The following is a 25,457-nucleotide window of genomic DNA, read 5'->3' as shown; positions in this document are numbered from 1 at the left end:
AGACGAACCCCCATCAGGGGTCACCACATCGCTGTACCAAGAACATCACAGAGAAAGATGTAAACAAATGTGGATTTTCAGCTATACCTACTAAACATGTGAGACCTTTTGTTCTTCATTTTCTGAACACATGCCTAGTTCAGAGATTTGTTTACATGATTTTCTTTGAGCAGTTTCAAAGAAGAGTCATTTATGTTATATGCTATAGGCAAGACAAGTTACCCAGGGTATGTTCTAGTAAGTACTTAAAGATGAGTCATGTGGTGCTGAAAAACAAAGAATGCATTTACATTTTACAGTTTTAAACAAAAACATCAAAGCAGAATGAACAGAGCAACATGTATCTGATTCTAAAAAAGGGAAATGTCTTCCAAAAGGGAGGGCTTGTTGCCTCATGCAGGCAACATGAGGTCAGTCAAAGAAAATACATATTCCTGTCTTGGCTTGATTGACAGAGGAGAGCAATGTTGCCATGCTTATGATTTATTTGCTTTGTTTGGACCAAGCTGAAGAACAGGATAAAGGCCCACCGGTGACACTGTTCAGGCTGTGAAAAACTTTGAACAAACATAAAAATATTGGATATTCGTAGTAACTTTTGCCATGAAGCTGTCAGCATAATCAGTCAGGTTGGCTGTTAGGTTTCTCCCCTCGTTGCGTCTCTTCCCACCAATTAGTAAACATATTTCACCGACCTGATGGAGTCCCCCAACTTTTGAAGCTGTTCATTCCAAACCACCATCATCATTTCAAAACCTTCCGCATAATGAGCCAACTGCTCCACAAGGACATACAAATTTCGTCATATGTCCAAGTTCGTCCGTGGACTGTGGTTGAGATAGTTTCCATCCCCTAAATTAATCTGTGATCTTGTTGCAGTCATTAGAAAATGCAACAGCAAGATTTCTGTGGCAAAGTAAACATTACATCAACAAAGCATTTGACCAGAAAGACTCCTCTGAGGAGGTTTTGCATGGAAATAAACTTCCAAGTAAATACAGTGTGTAACACTTTTTAGCCACAATTCGAAGGCACCCTGTATTTATTACCGCAGGAATATGAAAACCTTCCATTTTCTGTCTTCTTCTAAGAACAAAAATGACATAATAAAGGCTGTTATGCAACTATAGAAGTTTCTGGGTGTTTGCAACAAGGAGATTGAGCTATTTTCTGTTTAGGTTGTGATTAACAGCTCCCAGGTTGCCTCCAGATGTGGTTTGGCCTGAAGCGGAAAACTGAGTGCATTTTTGATCAATCCACCAATAAAAAAAGTGACCCAACACGACACTATCCATCATCATAAGGGATGACGCAGTGATCTAATAAGTAGATCCGACTCATTGCTGCAAACAGGAATCATTCTTTATACTAAATGGTGGACAGATGGTTGAGCCTCTGCAAGCAATCACAGCCAATGATTACTAAACTTCTCATCGCATACTATCAACCGGCGAGATGAAAACAAGGTGCAGGAAACAGTAGTGCGGGTAATGTGAATTTGACCATCATAGCCTCTAATATCAGCCAGGACTTTTGTGGATAGTATCGCTGACTATCTATCTTCTTTGTTTTGCTAGAACACCACAGAATCTGTTTATTTTCAGAGGGAGGCTTAACATACTCTGGATCAATTTTGCAAAACAGCAAACAGACACTGGGTTGTTTGTGAATGCATGAACTACACCCTTCCATTCCATTCTCCATTTGCCCATTATGAAATCCCTCGCAGCCTTAGATAATTTCCAAACTAAAATCTGGTTCAGAACAAAATGTGCACGATTTTGGGCCAAATTTTGCTCTGAAATTCATCTAAACATCCCACGCAGAATGGACTTCTATGAATGTCTGTCATGCAAGTCTTAATATACAAGCCCCATGACTGATTTCTCTGGGTTATCTTATCTTTAGCAAAGTAGAAACAGTTGAAGGACACTTTTATGACTTTATCGTTTTGTTAACAGCACTCAATAATCGTCACGGCTGTCATTATGTATTTTTCTACTCAGCTGTCATCCTGTTTTTATTCATTTAGCAATTTACCTCTTCCTTAGATAAACACTGGTGTACACTGTGCCAAGATAATCCACAGAGAAAAGAGGCTGAGTGTGGGGAGAGCGCCTTGACATTGCAGAAACAACTCTGGATCAGTTATCATATAGTCAAACCACTTCATACTGACAGAGTGATAAAGTACAACCTTGATATATTCTTGTGTGTTCCTGTTTCACTACAAAATATATTTCAGGGTCTGGCATCTTGACATTTGTTATAGAAAACAAACCAAAACTCCGTAGAGATCCTCTGCTTACGTACATTTGATTTGTGTATAATTCATTCAAACAAAACGTGACTGTTCCTGGAGTAGGTTGACAAACACGCTACAGTTAGCAGTTCATTCATTAATGAACACATTAAAAACAGCAATGAAATATAACTGTGGACATTTACCCAAGTACTGAAGTAAATGTAAATTCTCAGTACTAAATACTGAGCACTTATATTTTGTGATAGTTCAACTTCTGTCACATATCTGAGGCGAACATTGTATTTTCAACTCCACAATAAAGTTATTGGGGAGTCACATTGTTCAGGTTTCTTGGGAAAGTTAACCAATGGTGCTAGAAAAGAAAGAAGACCCCCAACCAGTTGTTGAACCACAGATTCAAGAGGAGAAATGCAGATTCCATCCTGGACATTGAACGCTGGACTAACTCTTGGACTTCTACCCTTCTGGAGTTGCTGGAAGGGGTCATGGGAGTCTGACTATCCAGTTCTTATGTCTTTTGTGGCCCTGGAAAAGCCTACCATCATGTCCCCTATGGGAACCCTGTTGGAAGTGCTGTTGGAATTGGAGGCCATTGTTACGAGCTATCTGGTCCTTATACAACCAAAGTGAGAGCAGTATTTGTATTCTTGGCACATGGTTAAACATGTTTCCAGTGGGTGCTGGACTCCACCAGGGTTGCCCCTAGTCTTCAATCCTATTCATGGACAGGATCTCAAAGCATTGGTTTGGGAACTGCAGAGTTGGTTCCTTGCCACCGGGATGAGAGTCAGCACCTACAACTCTGAGGCCATGATTCTCTGCTGGAAACTGATGACTTGCTCTTTCTGGGTTGGGAGTGACCTGCTGCCCCAAGCAAAGGAGTTGAAATATCAAAGGATCCTTTCGATGGAGGACAGAAAAATGAGCATACCATACATAGATAGATTGGTGCAGCATCAGCAGTAATATGGGTGTTGTTGAGCCAGAGGGCAAAGCATTCGATTTACAGGTTAATCTATGTTCTGACCTCACCTATAGTCATGAGCTGTGGGCAGTGACCAAAAAAATTAGCTGAGATACAAGTCGTCAAAATTGGAGTGGCTGAGCTCAGCCTCAGGGTTAGGAGCTCTGGCAATGGAGGGAATCTGAAGTAGAACTGCTGTTTCTTCACGTCAATTTAAGTTGGGTGAGGTGGTTCCGGCATTTGATAAGGATGCCTCCTGTAGAGGTTTTTCAATCACGTCCAATTGGAAGGAGATCCAGAATTGGATTCAATATCTCATCTGGCCTGAGAACGCCTTAGCATCCCTCAGCAGGAACTCAAAAGAGTTGCTGGGAAGAGCGACATCTAGAATATCCTGCTTAACCTGCTACCACCATAAAGTAACCCAGACAAGCAGAAAAAATGGATGGATGATGGAGATTCTATTTTCATATCTGTCACTAGAGCCACCAACCAATCACCTTATCTTTGATTCAGGCTAGAAGCAAACATGAGGAAGCAGCTGGCCTTGCCTGTCTGACATCAGTGAAACTATTAGTTTTTAATATTTAAAGTGGGCTTTGTAAGGGTTAAAAAGATACAATTTGTTAATTAGTGCACTTTAGGGAGGCTGGTAGGTAGATTTTGCACTGGTACAAATTCTTAGCATTACGCATCAATGTTCATAATTAACAATTTTTGAGATTTGTAATATAAAACCTATGATCAATGAAAAGTATGATGCACATCTCACAGGAACCATACTGTCACATAGAAGTACAATTGTTATCACTACTGGGCATTTATGTTTTAACTGCAGGAGTATTACTTGTAATTCTGTATTTTAAAATAAATGTCTATATCCCATGAAGAACTATGCCTAATAACAGATATTTTCAGCTACTTGCAGGTCTTGCAGAACAATTTAGGGCAAGTGAATAAACACTTGTCGCTCTCCTGCCCTTGGGCAAGGCATTTAGGCCTCATCTGGCCTGTAGTTATTCTAAACTGGTGTGAATGTGAAGCCCTGCACATGCTTACTCAACTTTCACTTGATAAATAACGGCTGAAGTAAACATTGCTTAACTCCTCCATCGTAATTCAGTCACGTGTATACTGATCTCAGTAACAAAGTATCTAAAACATTTCACTCCCTGGCATGATGGTAAATGATGTGCAGACGGTGACCGTTGGGTCATGTACCTAGATGCGTTGCTCATGATGCCATGCGAAGTCATGAGGATCAGCAGGATAAGTAAACTCACTTCTTCTGGCACTTGAGGCTGTTTAGCAGCATGTCTGTCTGCGGGCTTATTAAAACTTGGCTCCCTAATGAACATTCGCCCTTGAAGCCTGCTGAGTGCTTAGTGCTGCTCAGGAGACGGGACTCTGGACACACGGGGCCTCTCTTCCTGCTCCCTACTGAGCGCTCGGTATAAAACTCAGCTGTACCGGCAGGCTGGGGTAGAGTCATATGAATACTTTTACATTACAGTGAACTGGAATGTTAACAAAAGACAATCCACACAACGAATCCTGTGCGCGTTCCTCTGTGTTTTCTTTTTTGTGGATTTTGCGAGCTGGTGTGGAGAGCTGCTTTACCGACTCAGTCACTCTTTCTGTATATAGTTTTGTCATTGTCATCTTGGCCTTGGGTGATTTAAATCCTACTGCTGCGGCATGGGAGAGTGGGAGGAAAAAGCAGTTCCACATGGGCCGATCGAGACCCTGTAACCATGCCATGACTTCACACTCCAACATGCCAATTTATGTGTGTGTGTGTGTGTGAGCACATGAGAACTGTGGATGAAGCAGAGTGTGGTGTGGGATTGTAGACAGAGTTGCACAATAACACGTCCAGCCCAAAAGCTCCCTCAGGGGTGTGATTTATGAGCTGGGCAGTGATGGGAGACACTCAGGAACTAAGCCCTACTTAACAAACATGGAAATCATCTATCTATCTGTCTATCCATCTATCCATCTATCTATCTATCTATCTATCTAATTGACCTTCTCTGGTTTGGCTTGAGATGGATGTGACACAAAATGAAAAAGCAGTTCAAAGACATTCCACAAAAGTGCCATGATGAATAGGCCAGTTTCTCCCAAACATCTGTTGGAGGCCTTGGTTTCTGTCTGCCCGGGGGGCTCTTGTAGACAGGTCAGCGTAGTCAGAGGCTTCCTCCCTGAAGCTCACATGCCTATTCTTCCCATCAGTCCCATCCCATGGATCCCATGGTCATAACAAGGTTTCATTGATAGCCGTTGCACTGGCTGGCCTGAAGTTTAGCCTTTGTTATATTCTGCTGTTGGTGTTACCCTATTGACCCTCGCACTGGAGGGATCCTCACCCAACACTGGTGACTGATAATTAGCGAAAGCCTGTGGCAGACAGCACTTTGAAGTCATCGCAGCTAATTGTTGTGTCATCCCCTTACTTTTCCCCTTGAAGCCTGCTCGTGGTAAACAGAACATAGGTTATGGCAGGCCAACGGTTTGTTCCGACTAAATGGACTATGGGGAAAAGGTTTAATGGATTGAAAAATAACAAATTTATCATGCTTAATAGGAAGCTATTCAGGTCAAATTGACCTCATGCGGGGGGTTAAATCGCATCATAACTTTCTGGCGCTCGACCTTCACTGTTAATTGGGGGCAGTGAAGAAGATTTTTCATTCTCCTAACTGCTGCTGAAGAGAGCACATGATTCTGCTTGCAGCTAACCAAGCATGAGGTCCGTGCAGTGGCGGGACTCGCAGTCATTACATTACCCGAGCTCTACGTATGGGGAAAGGAACATTGCTTGAAAACACAGCAAGCAATTAGATTTACCCACCATACCAAATTGATGTGCTGTCATGTCGGGGGGGGGGGGGCTGGAAAGCACGTGTCAACAGTGAGTCAACCACCTTCTGAGGGTTAGGCCTCACCCATTCCCAGCAGCGAAGGTAAACAGACCTTAACCTGCATTACTCAACAGGCTGCAGTCTAATATCAAAACAACTGGCAAATTGGTAAATCTCTACTCCTTCATGGTGCGTGTGGTCAGACCGTTGAGTGGGTGGCTTAGGGGTAAGAATAAGAAACAGTTTTTCAATGTCACACAATCACAGTTTCTCTCTGACAAGCTGTTTGTTCTAAAATAATTTTTGGGTTCTGAGGAAAAACAAGAGGTTTCGAAAATTCCACACCAGTGAGTTGCAACGTTGTAAATAAACAAAGCTTTCCAGGCACATTTAGACAGCATTTACCATACATGTCTTTACTTTCAGCGTTATGAATATTATAGGCTGTTTGTTGATAGTTCATTGAAAGAGAAGTGACCCTTCGGAGGCCGGTAAAGCAGTAAAATGCTTCCTGCATATGTGTGAACAGCATTTTTACTAGTCCAGCTACAAAAGTAAAACCTCTTTTATACGATGCAGCAGACACTCGTAAATTTAAAAAAAATAAAGTTAAAGAAATGGATTCAGCGTAGCCTCTGAAGTGGTGAAAAACTGTGTGTTTTCTTTACAGTAAGGCGGGAGAGGCTTCAGTAAGTTGACTGTGTGTTTGAAAATTGCACACACCGGATTTAGACGGTTAACTGCTTGGAAGTTCGTTTGGTGCCAGACAGTTGGCATGAACTCAGAGGTGCCTGTCTCACCTTTACCCCAATTTCTAACATACCTCATCTAATATTGCCTCTGCATCATTCTCTTGTCTGTTATGAAAGTGTGTTGAAGAGAACCATCAGTTTTGGGAGATACATGTGTGGAGCAGTTTTTCAGTGGAGGGGGTGAAGGGTAATTACAGCAGATATCCATTTCTACCCTCCTGGTAAAGCTGCTAATGTGGAAAATGCTTGACCTTCATTTTCCATGGTCGGCTGGTGGAGACGCCGTCGAAGCAGCGTGGACGGGGCCTGATGCTGCGAGGAGCGCGACAATCCGTCACCCCTTCACGACAAGTAGCGGCTGAGTCGGAGCAGAGCGCCTTGTGGCCGGGTCACAGCCAGGAGGACCGAACGGGAGCAGAGCGCCTGGGCCCGGGCCAGCGGCTGGAGAGGCACGCTCAATGGAGGGTGAGGGGCCAGGAAAACTGGAAGGGAGGGGAGAGAAAAATGGGGATAAGGAGGAAGAAAGCTCCAGTTGAAAAGCCCGGATGATCTATCACACACATTTATGCTTCTGCTTCTTCTTTTGTGCACTAAATACTGAAAATATACAAGCATGCATGTCACATAGGCCACTCCATCCCACGCTTATTTAGACATTACTGCCAGCATTGATTTATGCCGTGACTGATTTCATGTGAATCTTGAATGTTTTCGGCTACATCTGGCTAATGACTAGAAAGGCCCCACATCTTTGGAAAATGTATGTTTTGTGGAAAGTTATGGCAAGTTCCTATTTGACCTAATTGGCTGCCAGCGTGATCCACCCTTTGAATCGGCTCCAGTGGCATTTATCATGCAGTGGTGTGACATCATTCTGTGTATTGTTCATCGGAGAGATGCTTTTAAATCAAACTTCAAGAGACAGAAGGACTGCACCACGAAATCCAAGGCTGGAGCGGAGCTTTGAGAGGGAGCATTTATAAAACTGAGCAGCAGAAACAGAAACATTAGCCAGAGAGTATTTCCACAGTCTGCAGAGGCTGCCACCGAGAAAACAATTTTAATGTGATGAACTAGAGCTGTCCATTCAAATAAATCCACAGGAATCTTCCTCTTTGTGTGTTTGATGTAGGCGATGATATAGGTGCAGTTCCAACTGTCTGAACTGGCTCCCTTGGACTTTACTTGATCAGATTGCTTGGTTTTTGCATTTCAAATAGCAGGGATGAAAGTGCAGTACTTGTCTAATACTGACACACCAAATCAATCACCTTTACTTTTTGCATTTTTAGTCCATAGTGGAACAGCAACAGCCCAAGTCTGTCAGTCCACTCAGATCTTCAGGGAGCAGAGTTATCCAGGACACCAGCTGACAGTAGTGGGGTCACACTGTTTATTAAACACAATTCTGCTGCTAGGAGTCCATCCGTAGCACACGCTGTGCTGTAATATGTAATGATTTCTGTGACAATTCCAAAGCAGCTTGTCATCCGGTTAAGCTTTTCAGAGGGGTCAAAAGGATAATTTGCAAAAGGGAAGCACTTCATCTAATCTTTGTTACAGTTTTCATCATTCCAGGCAGCTAAAAGTCATTGTTAACTTAACAACTCACACCCATAAATGAATGAGCAGATCACTCATCCGTGAAGTAATGCAGGGTGGACGTATTGCCAGTGCTATGACATGCATCAGGGACGCTGCCAGTGGCGTTAAAGTCTGTCTTGTTTCTGGATCGCTCCTCTCTTTCAAAGTGCAGATGGAGTTGAAAGGTTTTCCTTTTCTCTACTGAAGTGCCATGAAAGGCCTGCATGTACAGTATGGCTTCTAATCACTTGCAAACACCCGTTTAGAAAAATCAAAACAAGTATGAATATCATGAAAGGGCGAAGTGGCAGTGGTTGTCTTAAATAACGCCCATGTGACCTACTTCTATTACCCAGCTGACAGCACTTCATTCATACAAGCTGGGAAAGGCCCTGTAGTCCTTGGCCTAAGCGCATTACATTTATCCTGCTCTATCTTCAACTGTTTCCTCTTGTTGCGTGAAAGCCTGTTTTATGTACTCGGCTCAATCTGCTGTGAAGCACGAAGGAGGTCTCCTATAATGTTCCCTTCAAAGAACAGCTGTCATGTTTAATGAAAAAAAACGACATTAATAAAGCACATAATTTCAGCTTTTACGAAGTGATTCCCTGCCAAACGAACCTCCTTTTTCCACGTTTTCCCCAGGTCCTCGCTGCTGCCCAGCCTGAACAATGTCCGCATTATGTTAGCTCCTGGGCAAAGAGAAAGGAGAGCTGAGGGCTTTGATAGAAACAGCAGAAGGTAGCTAACGAAGAGATTGACGTTCCTTGTTGGTGCTCTCCATTGAAAGTCATCACAGAGACCGATTCACATGGACCACTTAAAATTCTGGAGGCGAGGCTAAGAATACACTCTTGACGCTTGCTTATAATGAGGGCCCTACATTCAGGGTGTAATGATACTGTTTGGCTTTCCAATGGGTACACTTGAACTCCGACCCTTCACTCGCTTAATGGTGACGAGGCAGTCACTCTCAACTAAATGGATGCTAATGTGACATTCATGCTGACAGGTAATCATGGCGAGGTTGATAGAATTAGCTTTTTAACACCTTCCTCACACTCAAAATCTAAGAAGTGGTCCAATTTAAAACACTAAATGATCTGGAGACAGTTTTAAATCTACCTTGAGCTCTCTTCATTAAACACACATACACACACTCTGTTTGTTTGCGTGAGCGTAATTACACAATTTGGATATCGTGATTGTTACTGTGACCCACTGCTTTGTGAGAAACTGTGCAGTGTAATGCAGTTATATTCCTGCTCCGCATTTGAAAGATGATAGGAGTGGCTTGGTTGTCATGCCAAAGCTTTCAAAGGACTCTTTGTGTGGAAGCGTCGGTCATAGCCAGAGACATCCTCCTGGTATTTATTCTAGAGCTGCTCCAGATGCTGCAAATTGTATCAAATTGGGCCACGTTAAAACCCACTTTCATAACATAGATAGCTGCTGCACAGATCTGTAGTGACTCCTTAACAAGAGCGCTTGTGCTGCCGGGTTTACTTCTGTAGCTGTGAGAGGGCACGTGGAAGTCTAGTTCAGGTAATTAACAGAAAAAAAATAGTTATAATCTGTTTTTATAAATATCCTCATATTAAATTAGCTGACATACCAGCCTGACTTTACCACATGTTGTGAGAGGGTAATAACTAGTTATGAAGTGGATTAAACAGTGAGTCAAAGCAATGGGCAAACAATTAAGCAGGTTAAAATAAAGTAAAATCAGAGAAGAAATAGCAATCAATCTATAAGAAACAGTTGGTTAAGGTAATGTATGGCTGTTAAGATATGGATAAATGTAGTACATACTGTAATCAGGTGCAGGTTTGGTTAGATAACAGCTAAAAGTGATGGTTTCAATTTTAGCTCAATAGGGATGCACAATATTGCATAATCAATGGTGGATGATAAAGGGTTTAGAACAAAATAAAAGCATGGACCTGAAAAAAATGGCATGTTTTACTTGTGATCTGAAGTCAGTAGTGTTGTATTTTAGGTCTGCCTCTGTCTGTGGGCCATCACAGTAAGAACAGGCGGAGTAATATGTTGACTCCACAACAGGAGAGACTAAAAGTTCTGTGGAAAAATGCCTGTATGTCCAGCAATCAGCATAGAGTTTGAAAACATCAGCATACCGGATATCGGAAAAAATCCAATACTGTGCATCCATAAAGTTATAAATAAGTAGCTGAAATAGATGGCTAAATGTAATAGATAATCAGCTAATGTAGTTGGTAAAAGTAATGATTATTGCTCACAATACTGATTATAAATTAAAGGTGAAGTATGTGATTCAGCAAATGTCCTCTCATAGGCTGCTAGCTGTCTGTTTTATATGTGCTGAAAACAATCTGAATCCAGGTCTTTGTAAAGGAGACACAAAGTGGCTTGGAATGATCCACATAACATTGCTCCAGTATGTTCTCTGCATGTTTGAGCTCGTGCACATTCATGTTTGTGCTCCAGAAAAGGAGGAAGAGGGCAGTAAAGAGAAAGTAAAGACAGGAGAGGGACCGTAAATCTGACACGACAAATATCTAAGCATAGTCAGTGACCAGCTAACTATCAACAATTTTCTCCAGAACTGCAGACTCCATCTTTAATGACTGATTAAGATGCTAAAATTGATGACATTTGAAATCGTTACCGACACTAAAGAGAGAAAATAGTTAAAATTCCTACAAGTAATACCTAAATTGTTGTCATGCTGCTAGATGTACAGTGTTGTTTGTGTTGCTGCTGAAGTTAATTGCATTGCAAAAGCTGGGCCTCCAATCAAATATAGAGTAAATTTTAACCAGCTTTTCATAAATTTACACATTTCCAGTTATCAGCAGGGCAGGTAGTAGCAGTGCATAATTCTCTTACTAAAGATAAGAATCCATTGAGATGATGTAATAAAAGAAAACCAGACAAAGCTCAAATATAGGAAAACAAACCATGAATGTATTAACGTGATTGCAAATTTGCTGGCTGGAAGTAAACTGGACAATGCAAATGAAGAGTTTTGAACTTGTAATATTACAGCTTTGTGCTCTTGGAAGAGCTCTGGCGAGAGTAGAAGCTTGAATGACTTTTAAGTCGTATGATTTCTGTCATAAAGCTTTAACCTGTTTGCATTGCACTTAGTCTCTATCAACACGGCATGTTTTACTTCTCTCCCAGGCATGAAAACTGTTCCATTTCAATTTTTGGCCTGTTTTATGTGCAAATTGAAGATGCACATAAAAACAGGTGGATTAAAACACAACTACAGAGGCACCTGTCATCACAATCTACACCCATCAAAATGACAACACAGCTGACCTTTCTAAAACAGTGTCAAACTGAGCATCTAGAATTTGTCGCATTGTCTCTATAGTTGTACAAACACAACCAAAATACCCTTTATACACCGATCAGGCATAACAACATGACCACCTGCATAATACTGTGTTGGTTCCCTTTATGCAGCTAAATGTCCTCTGACCCAGTGGGGATGTCCTGTGGCAGTGAATTCTGTGGGTCCTCCTCATTGGATGGTTTTTATTTTGAATTTGCCATGTCCCTCTTTTATTTAAGCACTTAATTTAAATCCATTTGATCTGGTGAAGTGCATTTGTGATACTGCTTTAGATTAATTATGTTGCAATGAATTGTGTGTACCAGTAAAATTAGACTGATTTGTAGAAGGTTTGCCTTTCTCCAGGTGTCCCAAAATGCAAAGTGGATATTTTACAACTCAAAAAGTGCAGTTGTTTTCCTCTCCTTGCTGAACAGTTGCAATGCTTAGTCTTTTTTTTTTTTGCTTAGTCAGAAGACACCAAAGCAAAGAAAAGCTACCCATTAATTTTGAAGTGACATTTTTCTGATGCTGCAGGTCACCAGGTGTGAGTAGACTAGATCAGGCTTATGCTGGCACGTCCTCAGATGCTTGAAAAGATTTAAGTCTGTGGAGTGTGGAACCTGGGTGAACACCTTAGCTCTGTTGTGTTCCCTGGGCCACTCCTGAGGAGTTTTTGCAAGTGTGTCAGGGTGCAATGTCCTGCTGAAGGTGGCAACTGGCATCAAAGACTGCTGCTGCCATGGGGGGGTTAGAGGGTTTGCTTGACCTGCAGTGCTTAGATGGGTGATACATGTCAAACATCCACATGATTATCAGGACTCAAGGTTTCCCAGCAGAGCGTTGCATTATAACAAAATGACTGATGTAATTCACTTCACCTGTCAGTGGTCATAATGCTGTGGCTGATCGTGTATAAGAAACAGCATTACAGAAGTATTTGAGTTTGACAGGACTTTAGGATACACCTGCCTAAACAGTCTAAGAACTGCTGCTCTGCACAGATAAAACGACATATATAACACGTACAGAAATAGATTAAGATACTGACTGAAACTAAAGTACAGCAGCACTTGAACTGCAGCCATCTTCACCCTCACAGGTCACTGGAGATCTGTCAGTACATGTTCCGGTCACCCTCAAGGACACCGGGGTCAACTGGCCGTGATCACTTTCAGAGGCAGCATTGATACGAGGCAAACAACATGCCCTGGGGGTGGGGCGAGACTGCTGGACAGTCATAAGACAAATGCAGCCTCTTTCTCTAATTAGATTTCTCATGGGCTGGAAGATGAGCTGTAATCAGCTGTCTGCACAGGCTTCTGTTTACTCGGAGAGCCAGCAGAGACAAGGAGGGCAATTCTTGTGTGTTCATACGGTATCCTTCTCTTAGAGGTTCGTATATCTCAGGGGATGTGGTGAGAAAAGAGGATGAATGGGCAGAATAGAGCATGCTGTGTGTTTTGGATGGCAGTTCAGTGAGTGGTAATGGTGCTCGGGGTCCACTCATGAGAGAGACAGGCGTGCATCTCTGTGGGTTGAACGAGAGGAGCGAGCCAACTCTCTTTGGGTTGTTTAAGATCTTTTGGGAGAGCAGAAATGTGTTGTTTCCAGACAGGCCGAAGGAAAGTGATGATGCAGCATGGATGAGAGGGGGAGATGAATGGGATCTGTTACATAACTCATCCAGTTTTCCAAGGTTTCTGTTTGAGTTTGAATTGTGAGCTTCCCATCCCTTTTTTTTTCAAATCAAAATATGTGTGTGAGGATACAAATAGTCAGGATGCATGCTTTTACATCATAATCTATATAAACTGAACTACATAATTGTAAATGAACTTTAACAGTGCGCCCTGGCACTGTAACAACACAATAAAATAATTACCATACATTCACTTCAGTCAAATAATCATAAAAGAGGCCGCTTTGACTGAAATAATCCAGAAATATGCACTGCAGAGTCTTAAAGAAAAAACATCTGGAAGCTGTAACTTACTTTTTTTATGATATTGTAGCCAGCCGATTCAAATTTAAATCGAAAGTAATGATTAATGCAGCTGCATTCATGCTTATTCCAACAGCCCTTCACAGAAAAAGACGCACAGCAACATCATGTAACTTGGCAGAGAAAGTGCGTGTGGGCACATGGACCGAGCGGTGCTGTGAGTGGAAGCAACAATACAGTCGACAAGGGGGAGTTTCTTCTTGCAAAGCGCATGCAATCCCTACAAAAATTCCCAGTGACTTCAGATCCAAGGAGGTGGTGATATTCATGGGAGCACGATTCAAACTCGCTCACTTGGAGTAGGAATACAGCTTCAGCAGCCCTGGAGCCAACGCGCTGCTCTCTTTGCGCCTCTTTTCTTGTTTGACATAACCCAAAACAGATGGAATAATGATTGCTTAAAATAACACTTTCTCAGCGCTGGAAGGAGAAAAAGCTGATAGTTGCTGACTTTTTGGACTCTAGTTAGGTGCTGATCTGATAACCTGAAGAAATTCTGCTTACGCCTTACCTGGGCATTATGAAGAGGTATCCAGGCTTCTTTCATTCTTGGGAGAGGATGCCGTCTTGCTGAACTCGTGTAGACTAACCGCGTTTGTTATTTTTTGTATTTAAGTTGCTCATTTGTAATTTCAGTGGCTCTGCGTAAAACTGTAACGCGATCTGCGCTTTTACGCGGTAGTTTCAAAACTTTGCATGCTCAAAATGGACCGTGCAGGATTTGCTGTTTTAGTGGTTCTGGCTGTCGCGCTCATGCGGGTTATTGACAGTCACAGGGACACAACAGGTGGGAGGATAGAGGGCGCAGGGGCAGGCCGGGTGGTGTGGCACCAGCAGCAGTCCCGGGGGATCAGTCAAGGTCACTCGCCAAAGGGACCGTCGGACGGTGCTTCCTCGGGACCGTCGGGTGAAACCTCCAGCCAGTCTCGGATTCTGGTGCGTCTGCCCAGAGGAGCATCAGCGCACACATCCAAAGCAGGAGCCGCACAGGAAGACCAAGCCTCTGCGCCGCGGGATGGCGCGCAGCGCGTCGCCAGACACCCGGTCAGCCAGCAGCAGAGAACCAGAGTGAACCGCAGGCAGAGCAGCAAGCCCGGCTCTGCCAGCAGCAGGCGACTTGTTGGGTAAGAGTGACATCCAAGAACTCCACAGTCCACAATAAAATGTTTTCTTTTGCTTTGTCACATTAAGAAAGTCAAGTTCATTGCATGAGCAGCACTTTTGGATGAATCTGTGTGACCTATTTTACTGTACATGAATCCATGAGGTTTACTGTAAAGTTTAGTGGCTCACTTTCTTCCTGTACTGCAAACCAACTGATGATGTAACAGTGACTGCAAAACAGTCAGCTCCTGCATACTGCATTAAACTGTCATCCAGTATGTGGAAGCTTAGGTCAGCTGAGTATGAATTACAGTAATGTATGTGTTTTGTCACCAGGGTCACAGCAGGACATGGAATATTAGTAGAGGTTAAACACTGCGCTAATTACCGGGCTGATAGTGCACATATGAACTGTGTCTGAACTGTTTGACACTGCATTATCACCATTTCCTCCCATTACTACTCGCTGCAGTATATTTCAATCATACTTGGAGAGTGGCTGCAGACTGCTTCAATGTGTGTGCCCCAGTTCTGTGCTGTTGCCTGTGGCCATGTATTGAAGTGGCTCAAACAGAGCATTGGCTGGTGAACATTTTGCAAATTTGCTCAGTGATCAGAAACACCTGTTTCTCTCCAATGCTCTCTCTTAGTGCTGCAAATCCACTTAGTGTGTGTGTGTGTGTGTGTGTGTGTGTGTGTGTGTGTGTGTGTGTGTGTGTGTGTGTGTGTTAAACTCCAAACAGGACGATAGGTTGTTCCATATTAGAGCTCCATTCTTTTTGTTAAATGAAGCCTCGTGCATCCAGTCCTGTTTGTTCCACAAAGCTTGATATGAGCTGGAGGGGGGTGAGTGTTTACATAATAATCAGAGGGGGGATTTGAATGGCTCACCTAAAGTTGCAGACAGTGAAGTAAAGGATCTTGTTTGTGTGTCAAACCAGGGCCTCTTGCCTTTAGAAAATTGATTATTTATATGGCCAATTTATAGAGGACACTGAACCAGGAATAGAGGGATTCAACCAAGTGTGCCTACTGCCATTAAAACTAAGCCTTGATAAAAACCAGAAGGAACAACACAATGGGTAAAGACATGCTCTCAGTGTGCACACCTGCTTGCTGCTGATTATTGAATTTGATCCCTTTGCAATGCAGAACCATGAAAAGTAGCATTCGACATTGAACACCCGAGAGAAGCGATGGTGAGGGGTCCGGCACTTTAATCTCCTTTATAGTGATTCAATCTGTGGAATGAGTGTGTTCTATTACATTACATTAAAAGCAGCATTTCTGGATGTCACTCAGGCAGTTGCACTGATGCGTGGTCGAATTGAGGTGCTGTCTATTCAAAGCAAAAAAACAGCAGCCTGGAGTCTTGGATCCGACGTGCTTTATTGCAGCATGGAGCGAATGCCTTGCTTGACATTGCCAAAAAAACATATTCCACTGTTGAATGAATGGGGTTCTTTGAGTTTCAAAGAAGCATAAAGGTGACGTTACGTAAATCCGCAGGAGCATTACCTTATAGGAGTCTGCATGGTGATTTTAACACTTTTGATTCATTAGCTTGAGATGAATCATCTGCTGCTTGTTAGGGAAAGTGTTTGCATGACACATTTCCTCTTGGAGTTCCCACTCAGCTTACTCATTTACGGTGTACATTTACAGCACTGGGTCCACTTAACTCTCCTTTACGTTCATGTCGGCTCGGTGTGACTCCCTCTCTGTTTCCAGTGCACCTGTCAGACACTTGATTGATCCAGATAGCTCAGTGATGAAATAATACTTCACATCTTCTTGTTGGGGTTTAAGTAAAAAATATAACAAGATGTGAACAAGGTGTTATCTACATACATTTTTACCTGGGGGCATGATACTAATTATGTTGTATAAAGGTCTCCATTACATACATAAATCCCCTGATGGAATTTGAATGTGATGACTGATGTCTTTGGCACGAGCCTGGCCTGATGTGTTTGATTTATGACAAAGCCAAGCCTGCCAGAGGGCCCAAACAACTGCGTGTTATCCCTGTGACGCCTCGGTAAGACTCGCAGCATCGGATGAGCGCAATCCAACTGAGATCAATGAGTCAATCCCTGCTATCTTCTCAAATGGCCATGAGTCAGACGTCCAAATATCTTCTGAAAAAGGCGACGGGGCACAGCTCCATGCCAGCGCGTTGACTGTTGCCCTGGAGTTGCTCTTGCGGTCTGGTGCCTTTTCATCTACCTCACTGCAAAAATTGGCCCGAGCTACAAGTGCGGATTAGAGAGTGCAAAGAATCCAGTTATAACTGTTTAAAACTTGTCATCTCTCATTTGCTCAGTGATTTGTAGAAGATGCAGGGTGTTTTTCATGTCCCGTGTGTCTTGCATAATCCCTTTAAGGCTCAGATAACTCTGTATTTGTTTTCACTCTGGACTCTCACATAACAGAACGAAGGATTTGTGCGTCTACGTCGAGATGGAGTTTCGTGACTTGCCCAGAATGTTTTTTTTTATCAAATGAAATGCAATTATAGCATAATCTCAACGGTTTTCATATCAATAGTCCAGACACATCAGAGCGATTTGAAACTTCGACAGCCTTTGCGATCAGATCTGTTTGTCATGCGAATGTCTGAGGCCACCACACTCACAGTTACAGCCCTATGGATTATAAAGAGACTTCTATTTTAGCGTATAATTAAAACAAGTATTGTTGTTTCACCCTGTTGTTTGTTTATGTGGTCCTTTGTTTAGACCCAATGTCTGTGGAGGTCAGCAGTGCTGCTCTGGGTGGGCGCTGGCACCAGGAACCAACCGCTGCATAAAACGTAAGTATTCTATGTAAGCTTTAACCCTCGTGTTGTCCTGCGGGTCAAAATTGACCCATTTTAAAGTTTGAAAATGTGAGAAAAAGTATATTTTCACGGTGAAACTTCTGATGTCCACATTTTTAACATTTTTGGGGAATCTTTCAACATTTTTTGGTGGAAAAAAAGGTAAAAATGTTTCTTGAGAACATTCAGAATTTTTTTTCTGAATGTTCTTAAAGAAAATATTAGAAATTTTACTGATATGTGCGTAACCACTTTTGATGCTTTGGGGATTTTTTTGGAAGATTTTTACTCATTATTGAAAATACTTAGAATTTTGTTACCACATTTGGGGGATTTTTTAAAAATAGAAATTTTAAGGGAAACTTTTAAGGAATTATTGAATTTTTTTTCCTGAAGGTTTTGCAAATTTTCAGAAATTTAGGGAATTTTTTTTGCAGAATTTTTTGTTTTTATTCAGACAAGGAAACAATACTTTTTGGTACCCTTAAATGAGGACAACAGGAGGGTTAAATAAATGCACGAATATTCCTTTATTCAGCTACTAAAATCTGCTGATTGGCAACCAGGGTCATGCATGCTCATGAAGTCTTGAAGCAGCACACAAGCACACTGACATTTATATGAAAACTTTCTCTGCATCTCCAATCTGCAGACACAGAGGCTTTACAATCTGACGCGCAGAGGCTGAAAACTAACATAGTAAAGGGCTACTAATGACTATCCTGTCAAGTGGAATTGCCCTATGAAAATTTTTCTGGGGTGTTATTGCCCCCATGGTCATACTCATCATGCCGTGTTTTGCCTTTTCATGTAAGATCCTCGCGTGGAAATTACCGTCACTTAGCACTTGGCTCTCTTTTTGACACCAGCTCCTAATTATGGATGGAACTGCTGCTTCTTTTATTTGACCACAGCAGTATTAGATGTCCCAACTCCCATATATTTAAAATGCAGTAGAATAATCAGCCACTTCTTTACATTTTGACAGAGGCAGGGCTTCAAGCAGATCCTTTTCTGTCTTTAACTTGCATGTGGACTGTCACAGCAAAAGAATTATCTTCGTAAACCTGTTCCTCAGGCCTGATCTTAAAATAGAAACAGCTGCAACTCACACCAGATTTACTCTTTGCATGTTATGTTTCAATTCCACATTTATGACCACCATTGTTTGCTGCAGGCTCAAATAACATGTTAGAATGAGAACTTTTTTTAGTAAAAGTTATCTTTGAATTTTACAAGCACAGTGGAACCCACACTGGGAGTGTGGGAGTGCCATCTATCTAGGAGCGAGCTGGTTGTGCTTTTTTTGACTTGTTTACTGTTTTCTCTTTCTTCTCTGCTAATTATCTCTCCCCTCACACACACACACACACACACACACACACACACACACACACACACACACACACACACACACACACACACACACACACACACACACACACACACACACACACACACACTTCAGCCAGTCAATTACACAACAAGCTGCTCGGCCCCAGCAGTCTTCTTATTAGATCTTCTTCCCTCCTGTACAGTGCAAAGCCTTCTTGCATTTTTTTTCTCAATCCAGAGATGAAGGCACAGCTACCCAAGTGTAAATTACATCTAACATGGAGCTGCAGTCACCCAAATTAAAAGAGCAAATAGTTTTAATCTGCCAGAAAGTAACAGGTTCAGTCTAACGCGTCTATGTTAAACAAGCCAGTGCATCTGAGCAGGCCAGGGGACTGTCCGACCATCTGGACCCTCTTACGGCTTGGCCCTCACCCAGGTCTGACTGGAGGCTATGCTATCATCAGCTGAGTGAAGCCCCACGGCCGGCAAGGTGCCAACACAAAGGCCCCAGACTGGAGCGGGGACTGGAAGCCCCCACGTAGAAGACCTCCGTGGAGGAAAACAGGCTCAGGCTATCTTTATTCCGACCTCGCCTGAGACCCGGGCTGCTTTATTAGGAGATGGCAGCATGAGAAAACATGCTCACAGTGGGGGAAAGAAAAGGAACAAACCTGTTGACTGGGAGCAAAAGTACAAACGTAACAGGGCTCAGCTACGTCTAGGAAATTCTCACTGAAGGGATTGAAGTAATGTCTAATATTAAATGTGTCAGCTGCAGGTTTCACCCGCGAGGCTGGATTGGGAGTCTAGAATCATGGCTTCCTAACAATACCTCCTTGTTCATTTGGGTTGAGCTCAGAGCCTACATATGACAGGAATTGGATCACTAGTTGTCCAAGAAGTGTGCTTACATGCCGTGTTTATAAAAAGGTCTGGGTCCTGGTCTCTTTGGGTCTGGTTAGAGATTGTCATCTGGCTCGCTAAACACTCTGTCCTGCCCACATCCTGGCAGGTTTGGTGCTGCCTCTGTTTTCAACTTCAGGATAGATGGCTAGCAGACTTGTTTGTGTATGAAAGCAGATTCCATGTGCCAAAAATAGTCAGTGTTGTGTGATCGAAAGCTTTGATCCATTAAGAAGAACAATGCAGTTCCACTGCTGGGTCATGTTTATTTGTCTTCTGGCCAAGCTAGTCGCCTTATTTAGAGATGGAAGTTGATAAGTTTTCAAGACCACTATTTGACCTAGCAAACTTTTATTAATGGTGACTGACAACTGCAGGTGTGTGTTGTGGTTGGCTGGTAAAGTGAGGCCAGGTGTGAGCTTGGATGTTTCCCTCCGTTTACATGCAAGTAGTATAGGAGCCCCTGTCAAAATGAGTGGAGCATCCTGTTTCTGGGTCAGCGCTGAGTCCCTACTGTGTTGTGATCCACATCTGTTTATCAAAAGTATTGTTGCTTAGATTGAGAGCTGAGGGAGTCCATATTGTGGCCTCGCCCAGTAATAGTCCAGCAGTTGGCCTGCCTTAGTTACAAGACAAAACTATCAGTCAGCTGCATTACTGTTGCTGTCAACACTTTCTTGACACACAAACTGATGAAGTCTTTGCTGCAGATGTTAGTTCAATGTCAAATCTCCAGATAAAATGTTTTTATGATTTCCACCAATTTAAAACAGCTTTGCACCAACAACTCTGCAGCACATCATTAATTGAATTTGCTGGTAATGATAAGCCATGGGAATGTTGTACAGCTGCCTAAACAGTAATTGCCAAAAAGAGAAAGCAGCCTATTGGTTGAGTACCAACAAACCGGTTTCATTGGCTTGTGTTTGGAATGGCTACTGTTTACAAAACACGAAGTTACCTAACTGTGGAATTAGAATGGAAGTTTGAATTGCCGGCATGTTTTAGGATAAATACAGCAACCGTCAATTAGATGTCTTGTCCATCGGTGTGGAATTACTGTTTTGAAGTTTGGCTTCACAACATATCATGTAAAGAAAAACAATTAAAGTAAGAACTTTAAAGCCTCTGTTGCCGGATGATCGGTTTAATTTGTATCTCTTCTGATTTGCATCTGCCTTTGGGAATTTCACTCCTATATTTGCACACCTTAACGTGGTTTTCAGTCAAACCTGCCTGCAAATTGTTTAATGAATAGATTGCCATGTTGCACACACGCTGTTACTCTGAGCTACCTGAGCTTTTTGGCAAGCTGGGAGTTGTGTACTGTAGCTCTCTATAGTGTCTATAAAAATATTCCCTCCTCTTGGAGCCTAATTATTACTTTTTAACATTGAATTGTAGTCATTATAATTTGGCTTTTTTTTTTTTTACAAGATCTTACAATAAAATGCTCTTTCATGTCAAAGTGAGAACCAAATCCATATATATATCTTCATCATCACATCATGATACTGCCACCACCATGCTTTTGTGGTGGTAAAGGTGTGTTTCTACCGATGTGCAGCATTTACTGTCCTGCAAACATTGCCTTAGTCTGATTGACGCAAAGCTCAATTTTGGTTTCTTTGGACCAAAGTTGACTTCAGAGACCCTACATGTCTGCCGCATTACTTTGTTGAAATCTGCTTTCACTTTGAGAGGAAAGAGTCTTTTTCTGTAATTTTTTGTCAAAACAGCCAAAGTAATTTGACAATAATCTAATGCTGAAAAGCAGTAAAAGGGGAGTGATTACTTTTTGTAGGCACTATCTGACAACACAAGAGTCTACAGCAGTGGCTCTCAACTTTTCATTCAGCATTTTCTAATTTACAATGAACTAATTGACCCTTGAAATTTAGATTTATATATATTGTAAATGTTCATTTATGCCCCTTGGTGGTTATTCAGTTAATTAAAAATAAATGATGTGAGAGAAAGATGAGTCATAGGTCTTTCAATGTAATTAACTTTATCTGATAAATATTAGGGGGCTGCACAGTGGGGTAGTGGTTAGCATGTTCACCTTGCAGCAAGAAGATCCCTGGTTCAAATGGGATCCCTGGGATCTTTCTACATGGAGTTTGCATGTTCTCCCTGTACATGCGTGGGTTTTCTCCGGGCACTCCGGCTTCCTCCCACAGTCCAAAAATATGCTGAGGTTAATTGATTACTCTAAATTGCCCGTAGGTGTGAATGTGAGAGTGATTGTTTGTCTGTGTATGTAGCCCTGCGACAGACTGGTGACCTGTCCAGGGTGTCCCCTGCCTTCGCCCGAGTCAGCTGGGATAGGCTCCAGCACCCCCCACGACCCTAGTGAGGATAAAGCGGTGTATAGAGAATGGATGGATGGGTGGATGATAAATATTAATGTTTGCTTCTTAATTAGCCTCTGGCCTTCTGTCATTCTTAAAAAATGGCAACTGGACCAAAGTGCATCTCTGATGCTATACTTCAGCAAAGTGATACTGCGTCTTAAAAGCTAACATCAACCTTCTGACATGCACATATTTGTAATGTTAACATGCTAATGTTCAGCAGGTAATTTTTTTTTTAACAGATTTGTTATCTTAACTTCATGTTATATCATACTAACATTTGATATTCAGCACAAAAATACCGCTGAGGCTGATGGGATTGTCAGTTAGTATGCAGGCATTTTGTCAAAATCTATATTTGGCAATTTGAAATTTTAATAGGAGAAGCTTAAATCCTTCATAACGTATTTCTGAGTATGAAAGTTACATAATTAGACTTTTTCCTCCATTAAAATATCACCTTCTTGTCTTTTAGAATATTCAGATTTATGAGGTTCCTGCCTCTTTCTCCACTGGCCCTCACCACTCAATGCTGCTGGAGCACATCAGCTCATGACTGTTCTCAAACGCTGTAAAACTGCTTTGCACTGCACAACAGCAAGTTATATTATTAGAGTAATTCAGCCATACATAACTGAACTGGAAACTAATTCTCCAGAGCAATAATGATACAGAAAGCCCCACTCTGCAATTTGACAAGATGAGTTCCTTGGGGTTTGTTATGTAATAATCTTGCATAGCCGCACCATTCTCCAACCTTGACACTGTTCTGTGCAGAATGGTCTGACTGCACCTTAATATCATTCTACTATAGAGGGAACAATGAATTTGAAATTGTCAGTGTGAACTGTTACTTCTTGGAGGTTGGAATTTTTGAAAACAGTAACATGTAGATTGCAAATGAGATGAGAAAGTCACAAGACATGCATTACCAATTGGAAGGCTTATACCTGGTCATGTATGAAAATTCTATGGACATGGTGACAAAGATCGAAACTTCGTCATTGTATTAGATGTCAAAAGGATGACCAAGTTAGTTACAATTCATCCTGAGAGGGCATGAACATTTTCACCAAATATCATGGAAATACTTCCAGTAGTTATGTCATTAAATGTGACGAGTATAAACCTCATGGTGGCACTTTAGTAACCAACGAAGGACCACCAGAGCTAACAGAATTCATCCTTTGGGGATGGCAGATGTTTGTACAAAATTTTACAGCAATCATTTCCTTAGTTCTTGAAATCTTTCACTCTCCACACCACAAAGCATAGCATGGCTAAGTCTTGGTGTAGCTCATACTGACAGGTTCACTACTGATGCTGTGTTGCACTGGCTTCTCCAGTTGACATGGCTGTTTTAGTAATTGGATTAATGGCGAGGTCTGCCACACACACAGAGAGAATGTATGGGACAATATAGAATACTTAAGACCAGGAAATACTCAGGAAAGGGTCCCTGCAGCACACACAGGAACTGGCTTTCATTTTACCCGAGCTCATAGTGCTCCCCAAAGTGCAAGGTTTAAGATCCTGCAGCAGAATTAATTTCACCACACTATACATCACAGTGTGTTGGCGAAAGCCTGCGGTACATATGGCAACATGCTGCAAGTAGAGCTAACTCCTGGAGCACGAACTGCCCTAAAAATGTGCAGATGGCCCTTGATTTAAACCTGTTGTCTCTAAGAGAGTGCAGATGAAAGGTGCATCATTCACGTGGAGGAATAAAGTTGTTTTCAGTCTCTTAAGCAGTTGGTGATGGACAGAGTGAGACGCGGTAGAGAGGAGTTTCTTTTTGATTGCCTTCCAGCTTTCTTTGGCCTGCTGTGCTGCTCGGAGCCTCATCCCAGCTCTAAAATAACTCCTCATGCAAAAAACTCTCTTTCTCACTCTCTCTCTGTCTCTTTTGCTTACCTTTGTCACAACAAGATAACTTTTACAGTCTTTCGAAGCAAAAAATGTGGCCTGTAACGTGTGTCTCTAATGTCTCGGGTCAGGATTACAGGCCTCCAGTGTGGACACACTGAGAGTCATGTAAGTCATGTTAAAAGCTCGGCTCAGCTGTTCGACATTTTATGGTTACCTCATTCTACACAACATAACTTTGGCTGTTCGAACAAAGTAAAAGCTCACTTAAAGTCCATTTTCGCACACGCCAGTGCAGTCTACATTAATTCATTAAATACGCTCACTGTAAAAGGATAAAATCATGACGTTTTCTTCTTTTATAGAGATATTTATTGCATCGCATTGGATTTTACCCTGATCTTATGTGTGAAATGCGTTTAATGTGGGTCTTTTTGCTATCACATGTGGAATGCAGCTGGTGAAGGACGTACACATGTGAACGTTTTCTGACCTCCGAAACAGTACCCAAAAATGTAGGTCCACCATCTTAACCTAATAGATACAAGACGTCTCGGTTTGCTTTCTGTTAACCTCCCTGACACTCTGTATACAATAAATATATGGAGCCAAATCTTTTGAGTTGTGCACTGATACAAACACTCAAGATGGAGTTCAAGAAATTGAATCACACATTTACTGTATAGTGCTGCGACATTTGCTTTTATCCATGCAAGTCACGTGTATGTGTCTTCAATAGCAGTGAAGATATTTATTGTGCATGACTAATGTTTAAACTGTAGTGTTACAGATTTGTCAGGGCATGTACACTTCATAGGACTGTATGCAGCCAGAGGTCATGAGCCACTCGTTCACATTGTAATACAGTTTTTGCCCACTGAGTCACCAGGACTTTCCTGCAAAATACTACCACTAAATGCATTAGTTCCCAGCAGTTTCTTAACATTTGATGAGTCAATATCCTGTGGAAAATGTGTCTCTTTTAATCTACAACATCCCATAAGAAGTTGCAGTTCATAGTTTATATGATGAAGAGGGATATTATGATGAACAAGAGGAATCTCTTACTGATGAAATCATATATTCCAGTTCCAAAAAATAAAAAAAGGAATAAACATTATTGTTCCAGGGGTTTAAATCATACTAACAAAAATAAAGAGATGATCCGAAAAGCTAGCCAACGTAGCAGTGTCCTTGGTTTTACAAGAACAGGAGGAGGTTTTTAAGATGCTGGTGTTTCTGGTGATGTCATTGGATCGACGTTGAAATTACTGCAACAGAGAGCCATGCAGCCCTCCTCGGCTT

General features: G+C 42.0%; 1 protein-coding gene and 1 long non-coding RNA gene across 3 annotated transcripts in view; one reads left to right on the top strand and one right to left on the bottom strand.

The window, feature by feature from the left end:
- Positions 1 to 467: 467 nt before the first annotated feature.
- Positions 468 to 14,396, bottom strand: LOC127534247 (uncharacterized). The gene is made up of 2 exons (XR_007942283.1): positions 14,272 to 14,396; positions 468 to 7,328 (listed from the first exon to the last, which is right to left on the bottom strand). It is a non-coding gene; the product is annotated as an uncharacterized LOC127534247 (long non-coding RNA).
- The window catches only part of LOC110963933 (latent-transforming growth factor beta-binding protein 2), an 89,141-nt gene continuing 77,565 nt past the window's right edge, over positions 13,882 to 25,457 (top strand). The window contains exons 1-2 of one of the 2 annotated variants that reach the window (XM_051948864.1): positions 13,882 to 14,884; positions 17,606 to 17,679. In XM_051948864.1, coding sequence (XP_051804824.1) covers positions 14,457 to 14,884; positions 17,606 to 17,679 — 502 coding nt within the window. In that variant the 5' untranslated portion in view covers positions 13,882 to 14,456. The remainder of the gene's footprint in view (positions 14,885 to 17,605; positions 17,680 to 25,457) is intronic. The other variant, XM_022212462.2, reaches the window with a different exon arrangement.

Source organism: Acanthochromis polyacanthus, chromosome 1, assembly GCF_021347895.1.
Source record: "Acanthochromis polyacanthus isolate Apoly-LR-REF ecotype Palm Island chromosome 1, KAUST_Apoly_ChrSc, whole genome shotgun sequence".
Lineage (NCBI taxonomy): Eukaryota > Metazoa > Chordata > Actinopteri > Pomacentridae > Acanthochromis > Acanthochromis polyacanthus.
This window is presented reverse-complemented; position numbering and strand designations above follow the sequence as displayed.